This window comes from Saimiri boliviensis, chromosome 8 (genome assembly GCF_048565385.1).
Source record: "Saimiri boliviensis isolate mSaiBol1 chromosome 8, mSaiBol1.pri, whole genome shotgun sequence".
NCBI classification, from domain to species: Eukaryota; Metazoa; Chordata; class Mammalia; order Primates; family Cebidae; genus Saimiri; species Saimiri boliviensis.
In genome coordinates, this window is record NC_133456.1 from 39821844 (window position 1) to 39848093 (window position 26250).

At 34.0% G+C, this 26250-nt stretch overlaps 1 protein-coding gene across 2 annotated transcripts in view; it reads right to left on the reverse strand.

The window, feature by feature from the left end:
- The window catches only part of NECTIN3 (nectin cell adhesion molecule 3), a 145306-nt gene that overhangs the window by 72344 nt on the left and 46712 nt on the right, over window positions 1-26250 (reverse strand). Inside the window, exons 3-6 of one of the 2 annotated variants that reach the window (XM_039477600.2) lie at window positions 23261-23557; window positions 20252-20369; window positions 13786-13937; window positions 3038-6569 (exon numbers count right to left, since the gene is read on the reverse strand). In XM_039477600.2, coding sequence (XP_039333534.1) covers window positions 5989-6569; window positions 13786-13937; window positions 20252-20369; window positions 23261-23557 — 1148 coding nt within the window. In that variant the 3' untranslated portion in view covers window positions 3038-5988. Of the gene's footprint in view, window positions 1-3037; window positions 6570-13785; window positions 13938-20251; window positions 20370-23260; window positions 23558-26250 lie in introns of those variants that run through there. The other variant, XM_039477601.2, reaches the window with a different exon arrangement.

Consider the following 26250-nt stretch of genomic DNA (forward strand, 5'->3'; position numbering starts at 1 on the left):
TTTCCATTTTATGTATTTTATAAGGTATGCAGCATACTGCTATAGTAGTACACGTATAATTGGAGTACATACTAATTTTAAACCGGTAGGTACACTCAAAGGAGTTTTTACTGATCTAGAGAAGAGAAATAAAAACTAGAATAAGATGTGAGGTTATGGTAGATAGATAACAAGTTGATAGGAAGCAGCATGACAATTACTAAGACGTCTAAGTATATGATATGGTAAAAACAAATAGATCTAGGCTTCGAGCACCAAATGGCAGCTAGTAACACACAAAAAAGTAAGCATCATGTTCTTTTTGATGAAAAAACATAGCACCACTTATACGTGATGTAACCTTGCCCTCAAATTAAACCTCCATGATATCACTACCAATTTACAGAAAATACAGAGGGATGTGTGTGGGATGTAAATGACAGAATTTACGTTGGAAAACTTTAAAACAATTGAAGCCGTTTCTAAGAAATAAACTGCAAGGGGCAATGGAGTGGGGACGGGGAGGAACAGAGTAATAGATAATTCTAGCAATCACCATGTATGGATCGTATTTGGAAAACCTGATTAAAACTGCAAAACACATATGACTAGAAATTTGAATGCTCACTTGACACAATACTAAGGAATTATTACTAACTTTTGGTGTAACAATGATACTGTGGTTAATTTTTTAACTGGTCCTTAACTTTTAGAGCTATATACTGATTTATTTACTGATGAAACATCAGGAGAGATTATGTAGGTAAGGGTCTAAATGAAATAAGACTGACCAGGAATTGATAACTGAAGCTAGTACACGGAGATCCAATTCATTATTCTGTCCTGTTTTTGTGTAACTTTTCATAATAAGTGGGGTTTTGGGTTTTTATTTTTTTTTTTTAAAGAGAGGCCAAGGTGCCTAGATCCTGCCCTTGGCTTTTAGATAAAACTGTTGCTTTACAATTAGGGTTTCCCTGGGACATTTCTCATAACTGAGACTGTACAACTTGCATATCATGTCTATGTAGCAATATTTTGCATATAAGGAAATAAGGCTCTGACCTATTCTCAGGTTTTGAAAATTACCTTTTAAAGTTATTGCTCTAAAAGGTCACTTTCAATCAGCATCATTAGCACCCGGCCAGAGAAAAACAACAGCTATTAACTAAAAGGCAAATTAAACAAGATATATCCCAAAATTGAATCATGTTTTAGCCTTCTAACTGAAATAAACATAACTGTCACCAAGGTTCAAGAAAACAAATGATACCTAAGAGAATACAAGGCAAAAGCTTTTGCAAACAATGTTTGGTTTCAAGTCTTGATAAAAACCTAACACTACTCAAGTCAAAGTAGTCAAGTTAAAGTATATATGTACTTTATAAAAAAGCAGATGACTAAACTGTAACAGAAAAAAACAAATATATAAACAGAATTTTAAAAACTAAAGTTGGTTTGTTGTGCACACCCCTCAAAGACGATTTCATACATGAATTTTTTATTAGGATACCAAGAAGGGAACAAAACAACCCAGTCTAACTGTATATTATCAAAGAAAAACCCTGCTCAAAAACAGTTTAGAAACAAATATGTAATTTAAAATTTCAGAAATAGGAAACAAAGTGATGCGTCACATGGTAATTATAAATAATTCCAAGCAATGGCTGCCTCACTGTCGCCCAGGCTGGAATGCAATGGCGTGATCTCGGCTCACTGCAACCTCCACCTTCTGGGTTCGAGATTCTCCTGCTTCAGCCTCCTGAGTAGCTGAGATTATAGGCGCATGCTACCACGCCCAGCTAGTTTTTGTATTTTTAGTAAGAGATGGGATTTCGTCATGTTAGTCAGGCTGATCTCAAACTCCTGAGCTTGTGATCTGTCCGCCTCAGCCTCCCAAAGTTCTGGGATTACAGGCGTAAGCCACCAAGCCTGGCCTTCAGCAATGGCATTTCTAATCAAAGTAGCTCACAATAAGTAATAAGTAAAAAACACTAAATAGCAACTTAAGAAATACCTTATAAAATGTGTTAATTCCAAACTGAAAGCCAATATATAAAATATGACTTATGCCAAGGTAATAGTAAAAACATCTAAAATGGGTTTTAACAGCTAAGGCTACAGAGATAAGATAATTTATAAGTATGGAGAATGTTAATTCATGATTCGGAATTAAATGGTTAATTAAAATCAAATTTAATAGCTAATGCATGCTGGGCCTAATTAATACCTAGGTAATTGGTTGATTTGTGTAGCAAACCACCATGGCACTGTTACCTGTGTAACAAACTTGTACATGCACCTCTGAACTTAAAAGTTGAAAATAAATAAACCAACAACCACACACACACACACAAAAAAAAAGGAAAAAAATATTTTATAGTGCCCTACATGCCAACTATCCTTAACCTGATATTACTGTCTTGTTTTAGGAAAACAGGTTTCTAATTCCCACAAAACATTATTAAATTTTGATAACTGAACTAGGTTACACACACACACACACACACGCACACACACTTTAGTAAATATAATGACCATTATACAAACACACACATATATATACACACATACACCAGTAAATATAAGGACAAAGAAGGTAACACAGAGCCATGAACTTATTACAGAAATATGCCTCTAAAGAACTTTTGCAACTTTTATTTAAAGATTTCTTGTGTGGCTACTGGGGCTAACACCTAATACATAGGTTGGCTAAAAAAAAAAAAAAAAAAAAAAATCCACCAAACCAAAAGAAAACAAAACTTAGCACTGGTACAAACTAAAATCCAAACCCAATATATGAAAAACTTGAGAAAGGAGCTTTTTATGAATGATGCATTTTCTAATTAACAAGTAGACAGGAAAGACAATTCAATCTCAAATCTAATCCCGTATTAGAATTAAAAATTCAAAATGGGTACCAATTATTCTTTCTTTATATTTTACATTGATTACTTTCATACATAAACAACTTCTTACTTGTTCATACACTGTGTTTTAGTGGTATTTATCAAAAACAAATCAGATGTTTTCACATATAAAATGGCTACATTTCTCTCAATTTCTGTACTTATACACTGTATTCCTACAACTCCTTAATGCAAAATAGTTACCCATGGGTTATCTTGTAAAACTTTCCTATATATGGCTATTAGAAGTAACACTTACTACTGAAAAACCTTAAGTTTCCTAATATTAGACTTAACAAATAACCCTATTAGGCACATGATAAAATACTAAATCTTTCAACTATCAAGCACAGTACTTCTCAAGTATCACTTTTAAAATTAACCCCTAGTCTACTTTAGATTCAATGCATTTTAATAAAAACGGCAGAAAAAGTTAAGATTTGCATTCATCTTCATTATATTATTGAAATATTCTTAACCTGTATGAAAGAAAACTCTCAAGTGAATTTACAACAATGCAAAACCAGTTCAAACCATAAGAAAGAAAGAAACATAAATATGGCCGAAAATAGTACAAATATCCTTTCATTTTTTTCCAAGATAGCAGAATTTCTATGTATACCTGTCAATAGCTATGTATATCAATGGTATTCAAAAACTAACTTAATGTTTATTTAATGACTATTCATGTTTTCAAGCAAGTTTCTACATACAGTAAATATACATAAAGTTCTAATAGACAACAGTGCAATGCTTCCCAAAGTCTTAAGCCCTAGTATCAGATTCTTAACAAGGCAGAAACCTTTCAGTTTGCCAAATGATTGGATTAAGGATACAGAATACGTCAAATACTCACTTGTGGTTTTCCAGGTTACCCTCTCCCACCATAAAACACACACACACACACACACACACACAAAAACAAAAAAACTAATCAAATACATAACCACAATGTAAAAGAAAGTTTATAATCAGTAAGTATTTATATTTTTGAAATATATTTCTTAAAATACATTGCTAATGTGCTTCAGATTATACTTCAGTTGAGATTTACATAGAATCCTAAATATGATTATTCTGATCAGATTCATACAGTATTTCAAACCATTATATTTTAAAGATGAAATTTTGATTTTGAAAAAAGCCACAGTTTTACATCTTTCATGGTAAGAAATTTTAGACCCATCTTCCTTGGGGCCACCTCATCACTGAAACTTAAATGAAAAATAAAGTCATTTTAATCACAGTGTTTTATCAAGGAAGTTTTCTTCCAAAATCTTGCACTAAAAATTTGTAGTATCTGTATATAAGTGATTAACCCTATTAAAACCCAGACATTTTTAAGAAGATATAAGTGAACTTTTATTTAACTGTATCCTTAGCCTGATCCTATAGTCTTATACTAAGTATTTGGGAAGAGAAATAAAATAGGTTTCTAATTTCCACAAAATAGTGCTAGTTAAAATGAAGAAAACTAGTTTCTAATCCTTCAGAATAAAGCTTTCACTATTTGCAAGATACTATGAACATGTTAAGAGTTTTGCCCCCTAAATTTTTTAGATTTGATGATTATTGGAAAAGGGCTGGGTGGGGGTGGGGGGTGTTAAAAGGTATCTACTACTTTGCCTTTTTATTAACTAAATAATATATTTAATTTATGACTCTCCTACTAACGTCAACTTCATTGCACTGAGAAAATAGTCACTTTTTCAAATGACTTATCAATAGAAAAACTTATTCTTTAGGCTTCAAAATAGTTGTCATTATATAATTTTATAAGACTCCACTTTAGGAGCAATTTAATTACCTTACAAACAAAAAGCACATTTGAAGAATAGGTAACATTTCTATCTCAAAACATACATGATTCTGAAGGAATATGTAATACGTAAAAAAACAAAAACAGAAAACCTCGTGTTTCCAGTTTTAATTGCAAAAACAAAAAACTTAAAATACATAACATACACTTAGGAGAAAAAAGGAGATGAATGTCATTATCTATCAGCAAGTGTTACCAACTGATTCTATAATTTAAATTTTTGTAGTTAAACCCAATGTTTCCAAGTTTATTCTAAATTTTCTTTCTGTGCATTTACCCGTTTAAACAACATTAACATTAAATAACTAAAACAAGATGGTCCAGAAAAGTCTTTCGATAGATTCTTGGCTGTAATGTCTCATTTCTAAAACTAGTACCTCAATATTCTGAAATGCCCTTGCGGCATCTTTTCATTTCTATTAGTATGTTTAGGAGATAAAGCATTAAAATAAGGCTACTGCCAAATGTACCAAAATCCATGGTCACATGACAAAGTAAGAACTGTTTCTCAGAAAGGGGAAAAAAAAACTAATTATCATGTTTGAAAGACATGTATTTTATTACTCTTGTAAGTATTTTGGACAAAAATATTGACCAACTAATTATGCTCTTCCACACATCATGTTCACTGAGTTTACTACCACAGTTTTAGTGCAACAAAATACCTTTTAAAAGCCACTCTACAGTAATTATGGCAAGGCTCATTAAAATGCAGAGGTAAAGATTTCCTTTGTATAGAAATTCAGAAAATAATGTTTGAAAAGGAAAGCCATTCCATCAGGCTAAATACTTTTTGTATATTAAAATATATATATAAATATTTCTTGAATTACTTTTATAGTCAATTTTGATGCAGTGTCATTGAGTGGTAATAAATTTTGAGAGGTATATGTTAAACAAACATTATACTTGAGATTATAGTCTTAGGTAAACATTTAATACACAATGCCAAGGTAGTTCCCTTTTTTTTTTTAAATTTTTGTACCAAATAACTCATACATTTAATGTTGACATTTCTTCTTACCTGTGTGCCTCAGATCAATAAAGTACTCTGCATTAAAATTTAAATCTTGAGACAGTAGTACAGCATTGAAAAAAAATTGTAAAGCAGCTTAGATACACTGAACTCAGATTTTACATTTTCATTTGTCAGATTAGAATATAAAAAGCTTGAAAATCAACTTGAAAAAGCTTATTCTTCCTCAAGAAAAAGTATGAACAATCTGAAAATGATCAACTAGTATGAATGAACATTGTACATAGTTAAGTCACATTTAGTGGTTGCTAAACATACCACTCCCTCCTGGAAATTACGGAACCATCTACATGTGAAACTAAGTCATCTTCATTTTCGTCATAATGTTCATCACTGACGAACTTCATTCCCATTTTTAGATCTTCATAATAATCCATTGGTCTTTCAAACCTATTGAGATTTTCTACATTGTTCCACTGAGTTTTTTCAGGCTCTTCTAAATAGTCTTTACGTATCAGATTGTTCACTGGATTTTTGTTTTCTTTTTTTACACTGTCTGGGTAAGAATCAAGCTCATCTTGCTGAAGAACATCTATCTGTGATTCTTTTTGCATATCTGATGGTGGAATGTAGTTCTTGGCAAAGTAGTCTCCACGAAACGTCCGTCTTCTCCTATAGCAGAATATTCCAGCCAAAACACTTACAAGTACTATGAAGAGAATCCCACCCACTACACTAGCAATGATCGTGGCAATTGTGTCATCCTTAATTGTTGCCAAAGTTGACAATGGGAAGGGCAATTTTTTAGGTTCTGTTGCTAGATTCTCGATGTCAGCAGTTGAGGGATGCCACTGAATTGTAGGCTGAAGGGTGGTAGTAGTAGGAGGATCTAATGGAAACAGTAAAGATAGAGAAGACACAGAAAGGCAAAGAATGTCAATGCAGGCTGATTCAGCAGCAAGTTGACAAGACAGCACAGTTAATGAATATATTCATAGTAATAATAGTTTTTCATTCTTAATTTGATTAAGATTAGAATGTAGTGGTACTTATCTATTTAAAAACAAAACAAAACTGACATTTAGTCAGTTACCAATAAAGAGAAAGGAATAAAACCTATGGAGTAAACCTATGGTGTAATTCTTCTATTCCAAGTTAACGAGTGATAATTTACCCCAGAAAATAGGTACTTATTTTTTTAATAAAGAGTATTACTTGTGTCCTATTACACAGATAGCTTAATAATTACTATAACAAAAAAGTAAATCAAATAAGTCAAATGTATATTTTCTTAGCCAGTAGCTCAAGAAAATAAAATGAATGAAAAAATTAAAGTTTTTCTTGGTATACATTTTTACCTATGAATAATATGGTTTATTTTTATAAGATATGAGTGTATCTTTAAAAGAATGAAAAACTATAGACTCTTGTTAAGTGGGCACAGTATAAGCTGTTGGTTTAATAATTCTCTCAAAAATATTTTCTTTAAATAAAAATATTAAAAAACTCAAAACATTTTAGAAGGAGATATATAGTAAATACTATTATTTAGTAATAAAAAAAAATAAAGAAGCATGTGTTTAAACTATGTTAGCCAGACAGGCTATTATCAAAGGAGACTAACAAAGTAAAAATATGTTGTAAAGTGATAAAAACGTCGTCATCATGTCTAACATCCCATGGGCAAATTATCTAAACATTCAGAAATTTAAAAATTTCAACTATATCGGCAAAATTTAATGTCACTACTTTAGGACAGAATCTCAAAAAGAGCAGCTAATATTTTAGAGAGAACATTCTAATAGTACTTAAATATTAGATGCAAATGAACCTGTGTATTGACATTAGATTATAGAGTAAATAGCCATTAATATTAAAAAGCAACTAAACATAAACAATAAAAAATAAAGACTGGTTAATTATCAATTAAGTAGTATTTATAGGTCATGTAACACAAAATTGCAGTGTTTGAAGAGAGGATAAGTTTAAATATCTTGAATTTCTTCACAGTGAAAAAAATAAATGACCCAAATGGTAATCTCCTAGAATTAATTTTTGAATGAATGATACTGATAGAGCTTTAAAAAATGAATGTTAGAAAAATACTAAATCTACATGGGGTAAGTTATTCTAATATTACAAGCTAAAGAAAAGTACTTACTGAAACAGGTTTCATCACGGAATGCCGTATGTATAGAATGTGGTAAAAATTTAGCGAGTATAGTATAAAATTTAATAAGTACAGTATAACTAATTTTCTATGAGTTTAAACTTATAACAGGTAATCCTGTCAAGTACTTTGAGATGAAAATTAGTTATCAGAGTATGCTTAGGTGAATCAAGGACGTTTTAATTTATGAAAACATTTACTAATGGAACAAATTCAATCTCAAGAAAACAAGTGTAGAATTGAAGGACCATGTCCAGTATAAAAGTAGTAAAGTCTCATGTAATTCAACTTCACAGCATTAGAAAACTAAAAATATAGACTAAAAATTAGATCATTTGTAAGACACTTCATGTATTTTCTGAGGAAGCAGGAGTACCAACCAGGAAAGTTGAGTTTAATGTATTAAATGTCATCTTTATAACGATTTTCAAAGAAAAAAATACTACAATAAACCTGTATCAGCATAAATAAAAGTAAAAATCATCTAATTATTTATAATTTAAATAGTTTTCTGCCAGTAAAGTTTTAAAGTTTTTTGTGGTTCTTTATATGAGAGTTTTTTCAGAACAGTGACTATACCTGAGCTCTCACCAAATAAGACAAAACTGAACATTTTAAACAAGTATTCTAAATAATGAAACTCTGACATTTATTATTTCCACTTGCAAATTTCTTTATATGAACACAAATGGTCGTCTATTGTCCATTTCACTCAGATTTAACAAAATATGGCTTTGAGAAAAATCTAACCAAAAAAAATTATTTTAAAATCTTATCTAATCTTGTTAATGGTTCTAGAAATGTTTCAACCCATCATCCCACTTCTTAATCAGTGCTAAAAATAGCTGAGCCTCACTAGTAATATCAATTCATTAAAGAGAGGCTATTTAATACTTCATCATGTTGCATTTTAAGGAATGGAAATATGATCATACATGGAAAATATGTTTTCGGTTTTCGAATTTACAATGAGAGTCACGAGCCAGGCGTGGTGGTGCACGCCAGTAGTCCCAGCTACTAGGGAGGCTGAGGCAGGACAATGGCTTGAACCCAGGAGGCGGAGGTTGCAGTGAGCTGAGATTGTGCCGCTGTACTCCAGCCTGGGCGACAGTGCAAGACACCGTCTCAAAAAATAAAAATTAAAATTAAAAAAAGCAAGAAAAAACAAAAAACAATGAGAGTCACAATTATTATAAGGCAATTATTATACTATTTCTAATCACATAACGATTTTAAGTCCTTCCCAAAGCAGTCCTCATTTTTCAGTTAGATACAGTTTTTCACATTCTTTGCTATGTGATAAATGAGTATGTAATGGATATGACGACTCTTAAGTTCTCACCCAAATGAAGAACTTTGTTTCCTTTTCTAATGAGTTCTGCCAAACCATAAAATGGAGCCAAGTAATGCCCCGTAAAAGGCATATTTTAGTCTTCTAAGGTATATTTTTAGTGTCATAAAAATTGGCTTATTTTTCTTTTAGACTTTATATAGGTTGTTTAAATATAAAAAATAATGTATTTTAATGTTTAAGGATTGCTAAGTAGCAAATTCTTAAGTTTGATACTACACTTGAATCCTAAAATCCATATGACCTGAAATTCAAGTTTTGCACAGAAATAAGGGTTTTAGGCATAGGGAGACTTATTTGACACACTGAAGTAACAGCTATCAGTTAAGGGGAAAATATACATTAATAGCGAACCAGAAAAACACAATTTCCAGTAGTCAGTAAGTACTAGACAAAGAGCTTCTATACCCCTTGAGAATATTACTATAATAAAGTACAATTTGATAACTAAAATCAAATATTGCAATCCTGAATCAGAAACCTCTTACCAATATCTTTATCAATGTGGGAAAATTGTGTAACAAAATTAAGAACAATTTCCCTCAGAGTTGCTTACTCTGTTCTGAGCAGAACTTTTCATCTCTAGTCCTACGATGCAGTTATTTTACACATATTAAAAATTATTTCTCAAATTTTAAAATATCTATTTTAATACTGAGGTAAAAATTTTTTGCCTAGAAAAAATGCGTACATGTAACAATGAAAAAGATTAACTGGTCATTTACTGTATGAATTATGGCTTCTTATTTTCATAAAAGACTACTAGGTTTTACTAAACAGTCATTCTGGAAAGGCAGCATTATATCTAAGATACTTGACATACTCCAACCAGTTATTAAATGACTTAACTAATCTCAGCATGGTATACTGTATTACATACTCTGGATAGAAAAGTCAAGTCTCATTACTGATTACTTAAACATAAAACATTCTCGGAGGGGTGCCCTGGCTAACTCCTATAATCCTAGCACTCTAGGAGGCCAAGGCAGGAGGATTGACTGAGCTTAGGAGTTTGACACCAGCCTGGGCCACACAGTGAAATGCCGTCTCTACTAAAATACAAAAAATTAGATAGGCGTGGCGTCGTGTGCCTGTAGTCCCAGCTACTCAGGACGCTGAGGCAGAAAAGCTGCTTGAACCCAGGAGGTAAGGTTGCAGTGAGCCGAGATCATGCCTCTGCATTCCAGTCTGGTCAACAGAGCAAGGCTCTATCTCCATTACAAAAAAGGAATTTTCTCTAATAACGCTACTTATTTGAAAGTGCATAAACTGTGATTTTTGTCCATATTTACTCAAAATTTGATCTCCCTTTTTAAAGAGTTATAGTTACATAAAATCAGATTCTGGATTTGTAAATTGATTCCCAATTGTTTTAGTCTCAAATTTATTCATTCATGTAACAAAACTATACTGAAGAATGCCTATCATATGCTAAACATCATTGTAGATAATGGGAACATAGCAGTAATTAAAGCAGACTTTATGTTTAGATTTATGTTCTAATGAATGTAAAAACAGACAAGCATATAAAAACAATAAAATATGTAAATACTTTACATATTTATATGGCAATACATGCGGTGACATGGCAATATGTACTGAAGAGAAAAAGAAGGGGGACCAGTAGTAGTAAAGGGGTGGGAAGGGAGGTTACTTTATTTCAAATATAGTAGTGAAGGAAGACCTCACTGAAAAACGTGAAGGCGAAGGCCTTAAGAAGTGAGGGAAAGAGCTATGATGATACCTGGTAAAAGCATTCCAGGCAGTGAAAATAGCAAATGCAAAAGACTCTGAGGTAGGAATGTGCCTGTTATGTTTGAAGAACAGCAAGGAGTCCAGTAGTGCCTCAGCCAATGAGCAAAACATAGTAAGAAATGAGATTAGAGAGATCATCTGGGAGGAGGGCATGTATACAGCCTTGTGAGTCACTATAAAGATACGGTTTTCATTGTGAGTAAAATGGGAAGCCCATGGAAGGTTTGGTGGAGAGGAGACATGATCTAATCCACCCTTTTAAATAACCATCCTAGCTGCTCATTTGCTGACAAAGGGAAGGGGGACAGAGGCAAAGTAGGGAGATTAAATGGTTACTGTAATAGTGAAGTTAGAGTGGCTATGGCTTAGACTAGTGTAGTAGTAGAAGAGTTGAACTGGTTAAGATTCTGTATTTAACATAATGGAAGAGCTAGCATTGATTTGTTAATGAATTCAATAGGGTTTGAGAGAAAAAGCAAAATCAAGAGTAACTGTCAAGGGTTGTACCCTGAACAAATGTAAGGAAAGAAGGATCAGTAACTGAAAGAAGGAAGACAGATACAGAAATATGTGTGGTATCACGGAATAGTAGAAAGATCAGGACCTCAGCTTTGAATATATTAAGTTGCAAATACCTATCAGACTACCACATAGAGTTAATGATCATTAACAGGTAATTGGATGCACAAGTTAGGAGTACTGAACACTGAACTCAGAATGCTAACCGAGTATAAAAACAGGATATCATCAATGAAATCAGTATATATAAGAGCAACCAAAATGAGCCTTGATATTTATTAATTTTAATTTTTATTTTTTTTTGAGACAGAGTTTCACTCTGTCATCTATGGCACAATCTGAACTCACTGCAACCTCTGCCTCCCAGGTTCAAGTGATTCTCCTGCCTCAGACTCCAGAGTAGCTGGGATCAGAGGCACGCACCACCATGCTGGCTAATTTTTATATTTTTAGTAGAGACAGGGTTTCATACCATGGTGGCCAGGCTGATTGCAAACCGCTGACCTCAGGTGATATGCCCACCTCTGCTTCCCAAAGTGCTGGAATTACAGGTGTGAACCACCATGCCCAGCTAAGCCTTGCTATTTAAATGATTACAGAGACATATTGAGCCTAATGTTTACAAGTAATATCCCACACCAAACTGTACAACAGAAACACAAAATAAACAGTTCTTAAGTATATTTTAAATGTGCATTTCCATGGCTTATTCTTTAACTAAAGAAAGAGAGACTAATGTACTAGTATGTAACCTCACTCAGATTTTCAGCCAGGCACAGTGGCTCATGCTTCTAATCCCAGCACTTTAGGAGGCTGAGGTGGGCAAGATCACTTGAGCTCAGGAGGTTCAAGACCAGCCTGGACAATATAGTGAGACCGTGTCTCTACAAAAAAATACAAAAATTAGCTAAGGGTGATGGTGCACACCTGTAATCTCAGCTACTGGAGGCTGAGGTGGGAGGATTGCTTGAGTTTGGGAGGCAGAGCTTGCAGTGAGCCAAGATCACATCACTCATTCCAGCCTGGGTGACAGAGTGAAACCATGTCTCAAAAGAAAAAAAAATACAAACAAATTTTCACGAAAGCACTGATACTGGCAGAAAGGGATAGTGCAGCTCTAAGCTTTTTGCTAGAGTCATGCAAAAAAAAAAAAAAAAACACAAAAGTTTACACTTCTATCATGTGCTAGGCACAGTGCTCATTCCTGAGTATGCAGTGGTAAATAAAGCAAGCACAAATTGCTAAATTGTGAAGGTAAATAGAAAGTAAAGAAATGAATATACAACTAAACATTTGTGGTGCCTGCTATAAGAAAATAACATGTGGTACTGTTCTTAGATTGATCACACAAGGACTAAGAATGTAACACTTAAGCAAACACAAAATTTCTCCAAAACCTCTAATTTATCTAGTTTTAGATTTGAACAAAGCTAAAACTCTTTAACTGTTTATTCCATAATTACCATACAAACCTGCATTTTTTAGGCTCTCTTCCTTTTCCATCTTAATTTTCCATTTGTTTGACAGGAAGATTGCTATATTCTTGCAATCAGTAAGGAGGAAGATGCTCAAAATATTTTATTGAATTTTTTAAAATAAGCATTCTATTGATAATTTATTACCTGAAGCCACAACCAGGAAAAAAATGTACTTTTAGCTCTCTATATATTTTATGAATGATCAAATTTACACTCAGCCAAATTAATAAAAATATTCACAATGAAACAAACGGAATGTGAAAAATCTAAGCTGTTAGTGGTTTAAGGACAATAAGAAGCATCATAAATTTTATTTCATTAACACATTTTCAGTAGCATACCTATTTCACCTCTCAGTAACACAATATGGTATAGTCCCATATTAAGTGGCAAACAGTGTTATTTAACAAGCCAAGTCATCAAATTTAATATTCCATTTTATTTACCAGACAACTGTGTATAAACTGGCCATCAAAGGAAAAGAAAAAAATATCATTATTTGTTCTTAGTATAAGGATAAAAGAATCTAGAAGTCATACTATTTATTAAATAGTCAATACTGTTGAAATAAAAAATTAACTATATGTACAGGCATCAAAATGTATACAAACTTGTTGCATAGATATTTTGACATTTCAATGTAGGATGCCACATTACATACCTATCTCAGGATAGGGTGATTTTATCATATTCCTTTTAGGGTATTTGGAAAAACTTCTCACTGAGGAATCTATGTCTTTGCATGTAAAAATTATTGCTTAGGATCATACTGTTATGATGATTATTCAGAAATATTTTAAATAGCATATTTTGCAAGCAGATAGTTACTTACCTGAAATGTAGATGACTTTTTGGTCACTTCTTTGACCAAGGGAATTGGTCACTTTACAGATATAAACACCAGAGTAATTGAAAGTCAATGGTTGAACAAAATGAAGAGTATTGTCTGAAGCTAATAAACCATCAGGCCACTGTCCATCCAATCTAGATTTTAAAATGCATAAAATTATTTTAAATATCTTCAGACTACATTTATTGACAACTAGTTAAAATGAGACATTAAACGATTTGAGATGTTAGTCAAAAAAGTATCTTTTATACAAAATTCACCAAGAAAGTATACAAAAAGTAACAAATTTTCATTTTAATAAAGATGAACTAAAAAAGGCCATTAAGAACATCCATTCTTCCAAAATAGCAGTCCATGTAAGAGTTGCTATGCCAACATAATAAAATGGGAGAAAAGCAGAGAAAAAATATTTTAAAAAATTTATTCAGAAAACTGGAAGTTGGAAAAATATATTATTTGAAGATAACATATATACATACATACATACAATATCAGATAACTTAAAATTCTCACTGAATCATTTATGACATATCTACAATCATCTTAATGAAGTCATCTCACTTAAATATGTAATAATGTTTTAGCACCCTCTATAACATATTTACAGAATATCATTTAATGCTAATACAAATAGACACTGTGTTCCATCAAAGATAGCGTCTAAAGCAGCAAAATGGGTCTTCTTATAAAATAATTTCATTTGTAAGGTGGGCATCTGTGACAATAAAAAGCAAGACACCATTTGGTGTCAAAAATAACTCCTTTCAACAGTATTTACACTGATTTGGCCAAGAGGTCCTATACCTAGTATACCTATTACTGTAAACCTTAGAGAGTCCCACTATGAGAACTCGAAAGCCATTCATTATAATGGAACTAAGCATACTGCTAAAAATCACTTTTCTAACTTGAGGGTACCAAAACACACACACACACACACACACACACACACACACACACACACACACACACAGTTTTTAAAGCTTACAGGTTATTTTGTTTGTTTGTTTTCAAGATAAGAGGATAAGACCAGGCACAGTGGCTCACACCTATAATCCCAGCACTTTGAGAGGTAGGCATATCACTTGGTAGGCATATCACTTGAGGTCAGGAGTTCGAGACCAGCCTGGCCAACATGGTAAAACCACATCTCGACTAAAAAAACAAGAATTAGTTGGGCATAGTGGCGAGTGCCTGTAATCCCAGCTACTCAGGATGCTGTGCCAGGACAATCATTTGAACCCTGGAGGCAGAGGCTGTGTGAGGCAACAGTGCACCACTATATTCCAGCCTGGATGACAGGGTAAGACTCTGTCTCAAAAAATAAATAAGTAAAAGATAAGAAGGTTAAAAAGTCAAGTAAACCCAGGGGCTCAACTACTACAGTTTAGGCTAAGTAGATTTTCAAAAAGTTTATCCACTTATTCCTTCATTCAATTACTAGCAGCCCACTATTTGCCATACTCCACTCTGCTGGTGGTGCTGAGATATGGAAGCAAATAAAACATAGTCTCTATTTTCAACAATGTAAGTACATAGAAGATCGACAACTTATTACACAGGGAATAAGAACAAACAACAATAAAAAGGTGGAAAGAAGTAAATCAACACTGAAGAACAGATAGAATAATTTTGTTTTGCAATCTCAAGTGTAGTGAGTGGAAAAATAATCCGTAAAATCTTTTGGAGTTGGTAGCACTTTAATTTAGCACTGAGGATAAAGGTAATATGCTTACATGGTTTAAAAAATGAAAACAAAAGCACCCAACCTTTTCTTTTGAGGGCTTTGGAAAGAAAATTTTTGGAAGTATCGGCTTTCAAAAGGTAAACTCTTTCTATAAGGATAACAATGAAAATGAACGATATATGTCTTAACAATTACCTTTGTACTTTGGGCTCAACCTTCTAATCCCTTTAATTCTTCGAGAAGTTGTAAAATGACACAGAGTTGGAAATATCTAAATATCACATTAAACCTACAACAAAAGCATATTCTAATGCCCTTATATCTACATTACATGACTTATATTCACTGTCTGTACCCTTAAAAAAACTCAGTGAAGTACTGTTATTGGCAAGGAAATTTAGGATTAAAAGTAAACGACTTACTCAAAAAAGACATCTGTAAGTTTAGTTACTGGAATGAGAATCCAGAATTGTATTGCTTTAAAAAATACTCTATCAAATAAACATCTTAACTAATGACTGCTTCCCATTTAAAAAAAAAGAAAATGAAAAAGGTTTTCTCTACTTTTAAAATTGTATTTATGCTTAAAGACAACCAATTGACCAGATATAGTGCTTCCTAATTCCCATAAAATCTCACCCGAAAGAGTTCAGAAATTACAAAGTTATTAAAAACCCTAGAGGAGAAAAGAAAACAGGAGGCAGAATTCAACAGACAAGATGTTTCAACAAACTTTCAGAAGTCAGAAAGTAGATTTAAAAACAATATATGCCTTATGAATTCAACAGACAAGATGATTCCACAAACTTTCAGAAGATAGAAAATAAATTTAAAAACAATATATGCCTTAGAGGTCAGTGTTTCTCAACCCAGGGATGGTTCTAAATAGTCTACAGTTCATAGGACTGCCCACTACAAAAAAGAAGTATCAGCCTAAAATATCAGTAGTGCCAATATTGAAAAGTTTTACTTTAAGATGAGTTGCTTACAAAAGGCACATGGATGAGAAAGCAGACAATTTGGTTAAATAATCAAAAAAAAAAAAATTTGGAGTTTGACTCACTCTACCTTAGAAGACTAGAAGGAGGCCAAGAGCTAGTTAAAAGATACATAACAAAACAATAGATTCCTCCCGACTCTGTACAAAAGCAGACATTTATCTCTCAGGCAAATAAAATGCAGGTTAATTCTAGAAATAAACTGGCCATGAAGTAAAGACTTACACTCTTCTATTAGTGATATCTGGAGCCTCCACAGGAAAATAAAAATAATCACATCTCTATCTGATCACTCTAAGTGGACTCATAATGAGCAATCCCCATCACAGAAAGAGCATCCACTAAGCATTTTATTTTAATGCTTCACTGTGAAAGATGAGACAACCAACAAGATTAAGAGATCTGTACACAATGAAAGACCAAACCAAAAAACCAAAGAGCTTGGAGGGAAAAGAGACAGTATGGAGGAAGCAGAAAAAAACTCTCTGGGGAAGAAATAACTGTAGTATCCCCAGGAATAACAAGAAAGATATTACACTCATGAAACAAGAAAAAGGTGCTATAAAAATAACATTTTTATTGTTGGCCTATTTTCAGTTTATAAGAGCATCTTTTCGTTCTCTAAAGCAGGCGTCCCCAAACTACAGCCCGCGGGCCGCGTGTGGCCCCCTGAGGCCATTTATCCGACCCCCTGCCACACTTCAGGAAGGAGCACCTCTTTCATTGGTGGTCAGTGAGAGTAGCACAGTATGTGGCGGCCCTCCAATGGTCTGAGGGACAGTGAAACGGCCCCCTGTGTAAAAAGTTTAGGGACGCCTGCTCTAAAGAATATTCAGCCGGGCGCGGTGGCTCACGCCTGTAATCCCAGCACTTTGGGAGGCCGAGGCGGGTGGATCACGAGGTCAAGAGATCGAGACCATCTTGGTCAGCAAGGTGAAACCCCGTCTCTACTAAAAATACAAAAATTAGCCGGGCATGGTGGTGCACACCTGTAATCCCAGCTACTTGGGAGGCTGAGGCAGGAGAATTGCTTGAACCCAGGAGGCGGAGGTTGCGGTGAGCCAAGATTGTGCCATTGCACTCCAGCCTGGGTAACAACAGCGAAACTCCGTCTCAAAAAAAAAAAAAAAAAGAATATTCAATGAGAATAAAGAATATTCTCATGAGAAGATGCTCTTACAAACTGAAAATAGGCAAAACAAATTTTTTGTATCAAGTCAATGGAAATTTCTTTTTTAAATCAAGCAAATCTTCTAGGAAGAACAGTAAGATCATCTGAAAATATATTTAAAAAGAATATTTATTATACAATAAATAGGAGTTCTAAAAAGAGTGAACAGGAATTAAAAAACAAAAACAAAAACAAAAAAAAGGAGCTCTCCTCCTACCACCCAAGATGCTGAAAGGAAAGAAGGCCAAGGGGAAGGAGGTGGCTCCGGCCCCTGCTGTCATGAAGAAGCAGAAGGCCAAGAAAGTGGTGAAACCCTGTTTGAGAAAAGGCCTAAGAATTTTGGTATTGGACAGGACATCCAGCCCAAAAGAGACCTCACCCGCTTTGTGAAATGGCCCCGCTATATCGGGTTGCAGCAGCAGAGAGCCATCCTCTATAAGCGGCTGAAAGTGCCTTCTGCAATTAACCAGTTCACCCAGGCCCTGGACGGCCAAACAGCTACTCAGCTGCTTAAGCTGGCCCACAAGTACAGACCAGAGACAAAGCAAGAGAAGAAGCAGAGGCTGTTGGCCGGGGCCGAGAAGAAAGCGGCAGGCAAAGGGGACGTCCCCACTAAGAGACCACCTGTCCTTTGAGCAGGAGTTAACACTGTCACCACCTTGGTAAAGAACAAGAAAGCTCAGCTGGTGGTGATAGCATATGACGTGGATCCCATTGAGCTGGTTGTCTTCTCGCCTGCCCTGTGTCGTAAAATGGAAGTCCCTTACTGCATTATCAAGGGGAAGGCAAAACTGGGGACGTCTAGTCCACAGACCTGCACCACTGTCGCCTTCACACAGGTGAACTCGGAAGACAAAGGTGCTTTGGCTAAGCTGGTGGAAGCTATCCACACCAAGTACAATGACAGATATGATGAGATCTGCCGTCACTGGGGAGGCAGTGTCCTGGGTCCCAAGTCTGTGGCTCGCATCGCCAAGCTCAAAAAGGTAAAGGCTAAAGAACTTGCCATGAAACTAGGTTAAATGTACACTGTTGAGTTTTCTGTACATAAAAATAATTAAAACAATACAAATTTTCCTTCAAAAAAAAAATAAGGAAATGACCAAAAAATAAGAAAATTATTCAAGTTGATAGAAACTCACCTGAAAATCAAAATGGGCCCTAAATACTGACAAAATATGAATAAAAACCTTAGTGTAACAGTTTGAAATTTCATAGAAAGAAAATTATGCACATAGTAACTACACAAGTAAAGAGGCAAATATTAGCCATAGGGAAAACAAACGGCTATAGAGAAGAGAAAACAGAAGTCTGGTATATTATTTAGCTCTTAGTAACATTTACCTGTCCTAGAGAGGCAAACAGTGATTACTGCATTTAATTAACCAAAAGTAGCTAAAAGTTCATGTGGACTATGAAAGGTAGAAATGTTTGTATTTAGTTTTATAAGCTTTTCCCTGTTTTTAGTTTTGTTTTGGGTTTTTTGGCTCATGAATTTTATTTCTTGTTTGTCGATAAGAAATTTAAGAGTGGAATGTTAATAAATTCCAGTTTAGTTCTGTACAAGAATTTAAGAATTAAAAAAACGGATTGGTTAAAAAATGCTTCATATTTGAAAAAGCTGGGAATTGCTGTCTTAAACTCTTTGTTGGTGCTTTTTTTTTTTTCTCCCCTTTTAGCCTGAGGTGTTTGGAGGGAGGAGAGAGAAGGGTGGGCCCGTCCTTGGTATTCTCTCAAGCTCTTCTCACTTGGTATTCTCTCAAGCTCTTCTCACCTTATTGGTAAGATTCCATTCCCTCTGTGCTCCAACAAAGGAACATGGCAGGCTGGGCCTGCTTTGGGATGTTTACAGAGACAAAGGGGTTCAAGTTCCAGGGAGAGGCCTCTGCCCATTTCTCTGGTAGAAACAGGGTTTTCTCGAGGGGGAAAAGGTGTGCCCACTCAGTAGGACCTCCGAACGGCAGAGCATCCTCTCCATCTAACCAGTCCCCCCACCCCTACTTCACATGATAAACTTAGGAACAAAAAAAGTATTCTGAGGTGGGAGGAGCCTGGGGAAGGGTTATGGGGGAGGGAAAGGAAGAGAAGGGAGGGCAATGGGGGGTTGGTATTGGGGGCCTGCAGAAGGGCAACAGCTGCAGGGTGGTGGTGGGAATAGAGGGGTCTTGGTTGGGCAGCAGGGGTGGGAAGAGGGAGGGGATGGTACCAACAAGACGCACGTGTCAAAAAAAAAAAAAAAGGAAAAAAAATGTTTGTATAGGGACGTGTTTGTGAATAAAGGAGTAGACATAAAATTATAATTATTTATCTAACTAAGAAGTCAACAGTCAATGTTAAAAAGTATTAAGAAGTAGCAGCTTAAGGCCTCTGATTGTAACTAACCATAAGAAACTGCTAAAGTTGCTAAAGTAGCCTCTGAAGAACAGAACTGAGGGGGTAGGAAAATGGGGACAGGTAGGACAAGAGAAGACAAAGTAATTAAAATTTTCTGCTATTACTATAATCATGTATTATATAGATAAAAACCATTTTGAACGTGGATTTAAGAACGTTTCACTTTTAGATAATTTACTTTTAAAGTATATAACATACCTGCTCCACACAGATTTGAATGGTGGTGGATTTGCATCAGCATTACATTTGAGATTAACACCTCTTCTTCCTACAAACCAATTTCCATCATAACCTGTTACCGAAACTTCAGGAGCATCTATAAAATAAATGCATGACAGGACAGATTATCTTTTGTTAATGATAAATGCAATATACATGGTAACACATCTATTAACACAATAGATTAAGCCTTGTAACAGGAATCATTTTTCCTTAATCTCAACATATATAATCTATATGGAAGACACTACTCCAAAAGCATTGGCTGGCTGAAAGAATGAAATGAATGAAGAATGAGTACCCCCAAATGGGTAATTATAATACATACAGTTTGAGTAATTAGACATGCTAAATGTTAAAGAATATTCATAAACCTATAATCACCAAAAGCAAAATAAAAGAATCCTATTATGTGAGATACAGAGATACAGGACAAAGCAAATATGTTATAGTATTTAATTAAATAAGACATGGCATTTAAGTACCATGTAGTACCAACTCACCATATAAAACAAGTTTTTAAAGAGATGTTTAATCTAAAAGGAAATATCCTCTAAGAGATAACAGGTCAATTACAGAGATTAGAGTCCCTATGTTACAATTAGTACTTTGGGGTCATGTTAAAAAAACAGGCTTTCTATGACTACATACTTACAACTAAAGTAAATTATCTAGGGCCTCAAATGTACTAAAACAAAGTTTTATGCATTCCATGTACCCAAAGGTCATAACTAGTTGAATGAGCAATTATCTGTATCTATCAGCAATATAAATATGTATCTCCAAACTATTAAGTCCAATACCTATCATTCATTCAACCATCATTCTGTTTAGCTCCTTATAAGTGCCAGGCATGGCACTTAGAAATAATATACTCTTTTAGGTGTTTGGTATACATACAGACTCAGATACATAAAATTTACATTCTAATAGTAATAGGGAAGATGACATTTAAAAATACATTTAACTAAAACTCTATGAGGGCCAAGAAGAAAAAGAACAGGCTGCTATGAGAGAAGATAAGAAGAAAGGCCTAATTTACATTGGGGACGGGGCGGATGAGGTGATAAAAGGCTTCCCTACAGAGGTGTTACTTATGTATGAGGCAGAGACTATCTTTCTGTGAGCTACATAGAAACCTAACTTAGCAGCACATGATCTGATAAGAAGCTAGAGAGAGACCAGGTCAGTCTTTACCTCTGCTAGGGAAGACTGTCCTATTGGAAAGCAAAGTTTAAAAAAGGCATTAAAGTATCCCAAAAGGATATCTCTAAATTTTGAGGTATATGTTTTTGTGATATAAGACAATATTTAAGTTTGTTTACATGTTTTATAGGTCTCTAATTTACAGAAGGAAAAAAATCATGACTATTCAAAAACATTTTAGGGGCAAGTCAATAAATCAAAACCATGTTATAAACACTTAAGAAGAAATACTTCATATATCTAAGATTTCATTCAAGCAAACAAAAAAATACAAATTTATGAATATATCAGTCATTATTAGACACTGAAAACACATATGCATACACAAAATATATTAACTTACAATTGAGATCTGAATTTTATGAGAAAAAGAAAAAAGTTAAGACTCTGTCAAAGCAAGGTAGGAGAAGGAAAAAGAAAAATTTTAACAGAATTCTCCAAAGAACTGAGAAAAGACGGTATTAACATTTAAGAATGCAATGGGAGTAACATTTTGTAAACTATGGCTTTTCAAGTTAACCCTATAAATGTTGAAAAAGATCCTGGGACTTAGTTTTAAAAACCATTACACCAAAGTAATGAATTTGTGTAATTTAAAATTCCATGCATGTCATATCAAAAAGCAAGTAAGTAGCAACAACAAAAAAGAGAACAACTCCTTCAATAACACCTAGATTACAATCTGCACATGGATAGAAGTAAAAGCAGAACCCAAATACTTTTCCTAATGTTATCTCTAATCTGCCTAATTTTCATTATCCTTGCTATAAACTATTTGTAGCCATCACCTTTTCTCCTACTCCAAATGTTTAAATGGTATACAAATCACAAAGAATGTATTAAAAACTGAGAAACTTTATTTAAGGGGAAAAGTAGATAGAAAAGAATATATAAACACATACAGAGGAAAGCATCCCTTAACAAAAGTATACAAGTAACAAGGTGGCTCAGCTTTGAACCTGTATCTACAATGGTTATTATCCAATTATGTCTTTAAAATATTGTTTTTTACCTAAAAAAAATGCTTATAACATGATCAATGAGACAAGATTAGAAATAATATTGAAAAATACAGATTTTAAAACGAATTAATATGTATCTAAAGAAGTCAAAGAAAACAAGACCAGGCACAGTGGCTCATGCCTGTAATCCCAGCACTTTGGGAGGCCGAGGCCAGTGGATCACAAGGTCAGGACTTCAAGACAAGCCTGGCCAATATGGTGAAACCCCATCTCTACTAAAAATACAAAAATTAGCTAGGCGTGGTGGCACAAGCCTGAAGTCCCAGCTACTTGGGAGGCAGGAGAATCACTTGAACCTGGGAGGTGGAGGCTGCAGGGAGGCAGAGGCTGCACTGAGCCAGGATTGCACCACTGCACTCCAGCCTGGTGATAAAGTAAGGCTCCATCTCAAAAAAGAAAATAAGATGGGGAGCATCAGTCAAACTGAATAACAGCTCAATTAATAAGAAGAATGTAGAAGTTGTTTGTCCTTAAGCACTGTACATTTTGATGTACAAGTTGCCAGAACTCCCTAAGTCCAGCCAACTTTTAAGATCATAAGAGGAAACAGTTAGACAATCTTAAGTTGGAGAGCAACTTTAAAGTCATCTGTTCATCTTTAAAAAAATGATTTAAAATGCTTTGATTAAATACAATTTCCATGAAAACATAAAACTAAAAGAGAAACAAAAACAAGGAAAAGCTATTAAATATTCAAACTAAAAAGTTTGATAAATATGCTGAAAAATATTATAAAAAGCAAATGTTACTATTTACTTACACTGTATGTCTAATATGAAAGAATATCGGATGTCCTTTTCCAAGGCTGGATGTTTTACAACACAAGTAATTCGTCTTCCTCTAGCAAATCTGGTTGGAAATAGCTTGTACTGGCTGACAATTGTTGCTGTTTCATTTGGAAAAGAAGTTGTAGTGGATTCCATTTCACCAAGATCACCTTCCCAGTCAATACGTGCAACGGGTTTTCCAGTGGCTGCGATACAAATGGCTGCTACTGTTTCATTTCCTCCATCAATTAAAGAATCTGGCCCTTTTATCAGGCTCACAGTAGGTTCAACTGTTTAAATATTTTTTAAAAAATTAGTTACATTCAAACAAGAATATGTTTATTTTTCCAAGTCACATCTAGACATATTTCACAAGCTTAAGGACAACTGCATATAAAATCTACACACTTTTTTGGTAATGCCATCATCAATTACATTCTTGGAAAAAATGCATATAAAATCCACACACACTTTTTAGGTAATGCCATCATCAATTAGTCTAGGACAAATGAGACCAAGAATTCATACTACTACTACAAAGATGGCTTTACCTGATAAAAACATACAATCCTTTAGGGACAGATGAATTCCTTCCAACTTTATACAAAAAATTTCTGTGAACTAGATGACAATTCCCTTTATGAGATTAAAGATACTAGTACTCTGGAAGATAAGGATATACATATATATCTCTTCATTTTACAGCAAAAAAAAATTTTAAAGCAAATACTTTTAAAAATAAGTTATGATTATGACTGTTAAAATGTTAAGAAAAATTAAGTTCCTTTGAGCATACCCACTGAAGACGAAAAGTTTTTCTTGGCCCAGTAAGTGACTCAATAGTTTCATTTAAAATATTGCCTTTTAAACTTTCAACCCTTAACTGCTCACGTATCTAAAACAACCATCTAGGGTTGCTAATGTGTTCTACTACTTTTATTTACAACATATACTTTAAGCTCATGCTAACATGTAACATCACAAACAGTTAAGTTTATTAGAATGTACATACCACCCATCCTTCTTCCGATATAAGAAAGTTCCATAGGGTAAAGCAACAATTTTAGAACACCTCAATCTATTCTGGCCCTCAATATCTCTTAGCTATCTTTTTATATTTTCCAGTGATCATTATGTGCTTCTTTGTGTGTAAATTCCTCAATACTGGCTTCATAAATTTTGTGTCCAGTCTTTAGTTTACTGTGTGCATTGAGTTTTTATATCAACGATTTTTTTTTTTTCATTTCTGGGATTTCAAATTGGTTCTTTCAGTACCATCAAGAACAGATGGTATTGTAAGAACCAATTTTTGTTTCACATTTTACTTTGAAATCTATTATTTCACATTTTCCTCTCATGGATATGATTATTTTCCTTATGTAGGTCCTTTTACAAGACGTATTGTAAAATAACAAATGAAAAAGTACATGCAGCATATGCAATGAACAATTTTATAGCAAACACCTATGTAACCATCACACATCCTAACAAACAAAATTACTGGAACCTCACAAGTTCCTCACATTCCTCTGCTATATCTTAAAACCTTGCCTGCCTCAATGTGAAACCATTATATTGACTTTGGAGATCAACTGTTTATTTTTCACTATAGTTCTGCAACCAATGCAAACCTAAACAACACAGTTTAGTCTGTTTCTGAACTTTTTAAGAATTGGACTGGACTATATGTATTTTTGTAGTTTTTCTTTGACTCAACATTGTGTTCTGGAGATTCATTCATACTCAAAACATTTAGGCTAAATTTCTTGTTTTTGGAATTCATTTTATTTCACTTTAATTTTAGATCATTTGGTTTTACATACAATTGTATAGATTAATTTTAACTGCTTTATAGTTTATTAGTGGACAATGGAGTTCCAGTTTTGTCTGAACAATTTTACAAGAAACATTTCCATTCATGTATGTTAGCATATTTGTGTACAAGTTTATCCCTAGTAGAATTGCTAGTACTTATTTTCAACTTTATCAGATAATTTCAAAAACGTTTCCAAAGTACTAATGTACTCCCAATCTTAGAGCTCCTGCTGATCTATATACTCACCAGCTGATACTGTCACAGACCTGTCGGTGTTTGCAATCTGATAGGTATGTAATGGTATACCACTGAGATTTTATTTTGAATATCTCAGATTATGAATGAGGTTGAAAGTCTTTTCATATGTTTATGAGCCATTTGGAATCTTTTCTTCTGCAAAATGCCTATTATAGCCAGCTGTCTATTTTTTTCTTACTGGTGAGTAGAAGTTCTATATAGATTTGGGAAAACAGTCATTTGTAATTTCCCTTAATTTGGTTCTACTACTACTATCACTCTACTGAAACTTTAACATCATCAAAGACCCCTCATCTAAAACTCAACACTTTAATGTCTAGTCTCTTTAACTTTGTAAAATTTGATACTTCAGCACAGCTCTTCCCAATCAACTGAAAAGAATTAAATCCTAATGTGTTAAAGTATTAGTTTTAAGTCATGAATTAACTCCTAGGCTATGAATTTAGAATTATACTAGCTACATGCTGTCCTTAGGAGAAACTAAAAAACAGTCAAATCATTTTCTATAGGGCTTACTTCTTACCGTGGAAATGGCTCTAGAGCAACATTTTCTTAAAAACTTTCATATCTTTTCTTGATATATTACTCTGAGTTATTCTCATAACTCTGTGAATTCTTCCTATTTCTTCTAACCTCTTTCTTAATAAATAATCAGTCCTAGGCCTGCAACTACTTTTGTATCTCACCTAAAAATTTCAATCTGATAAACACTACTACCCAGATGATTCTGAACGTTCTTCAATTTTGATACAAGGCTTGATGCCTCAGATTCCTACATCTGGTTATTTCCACCTAGAGCTCCTCAAAATCAATAAACCAAACACCAAAATCATTTTATCCTCCCAATCACCAACACCCGCTTTTCATTCAGATGTGCCCATTTAATTAGCAGTAACATTTAATCACAAA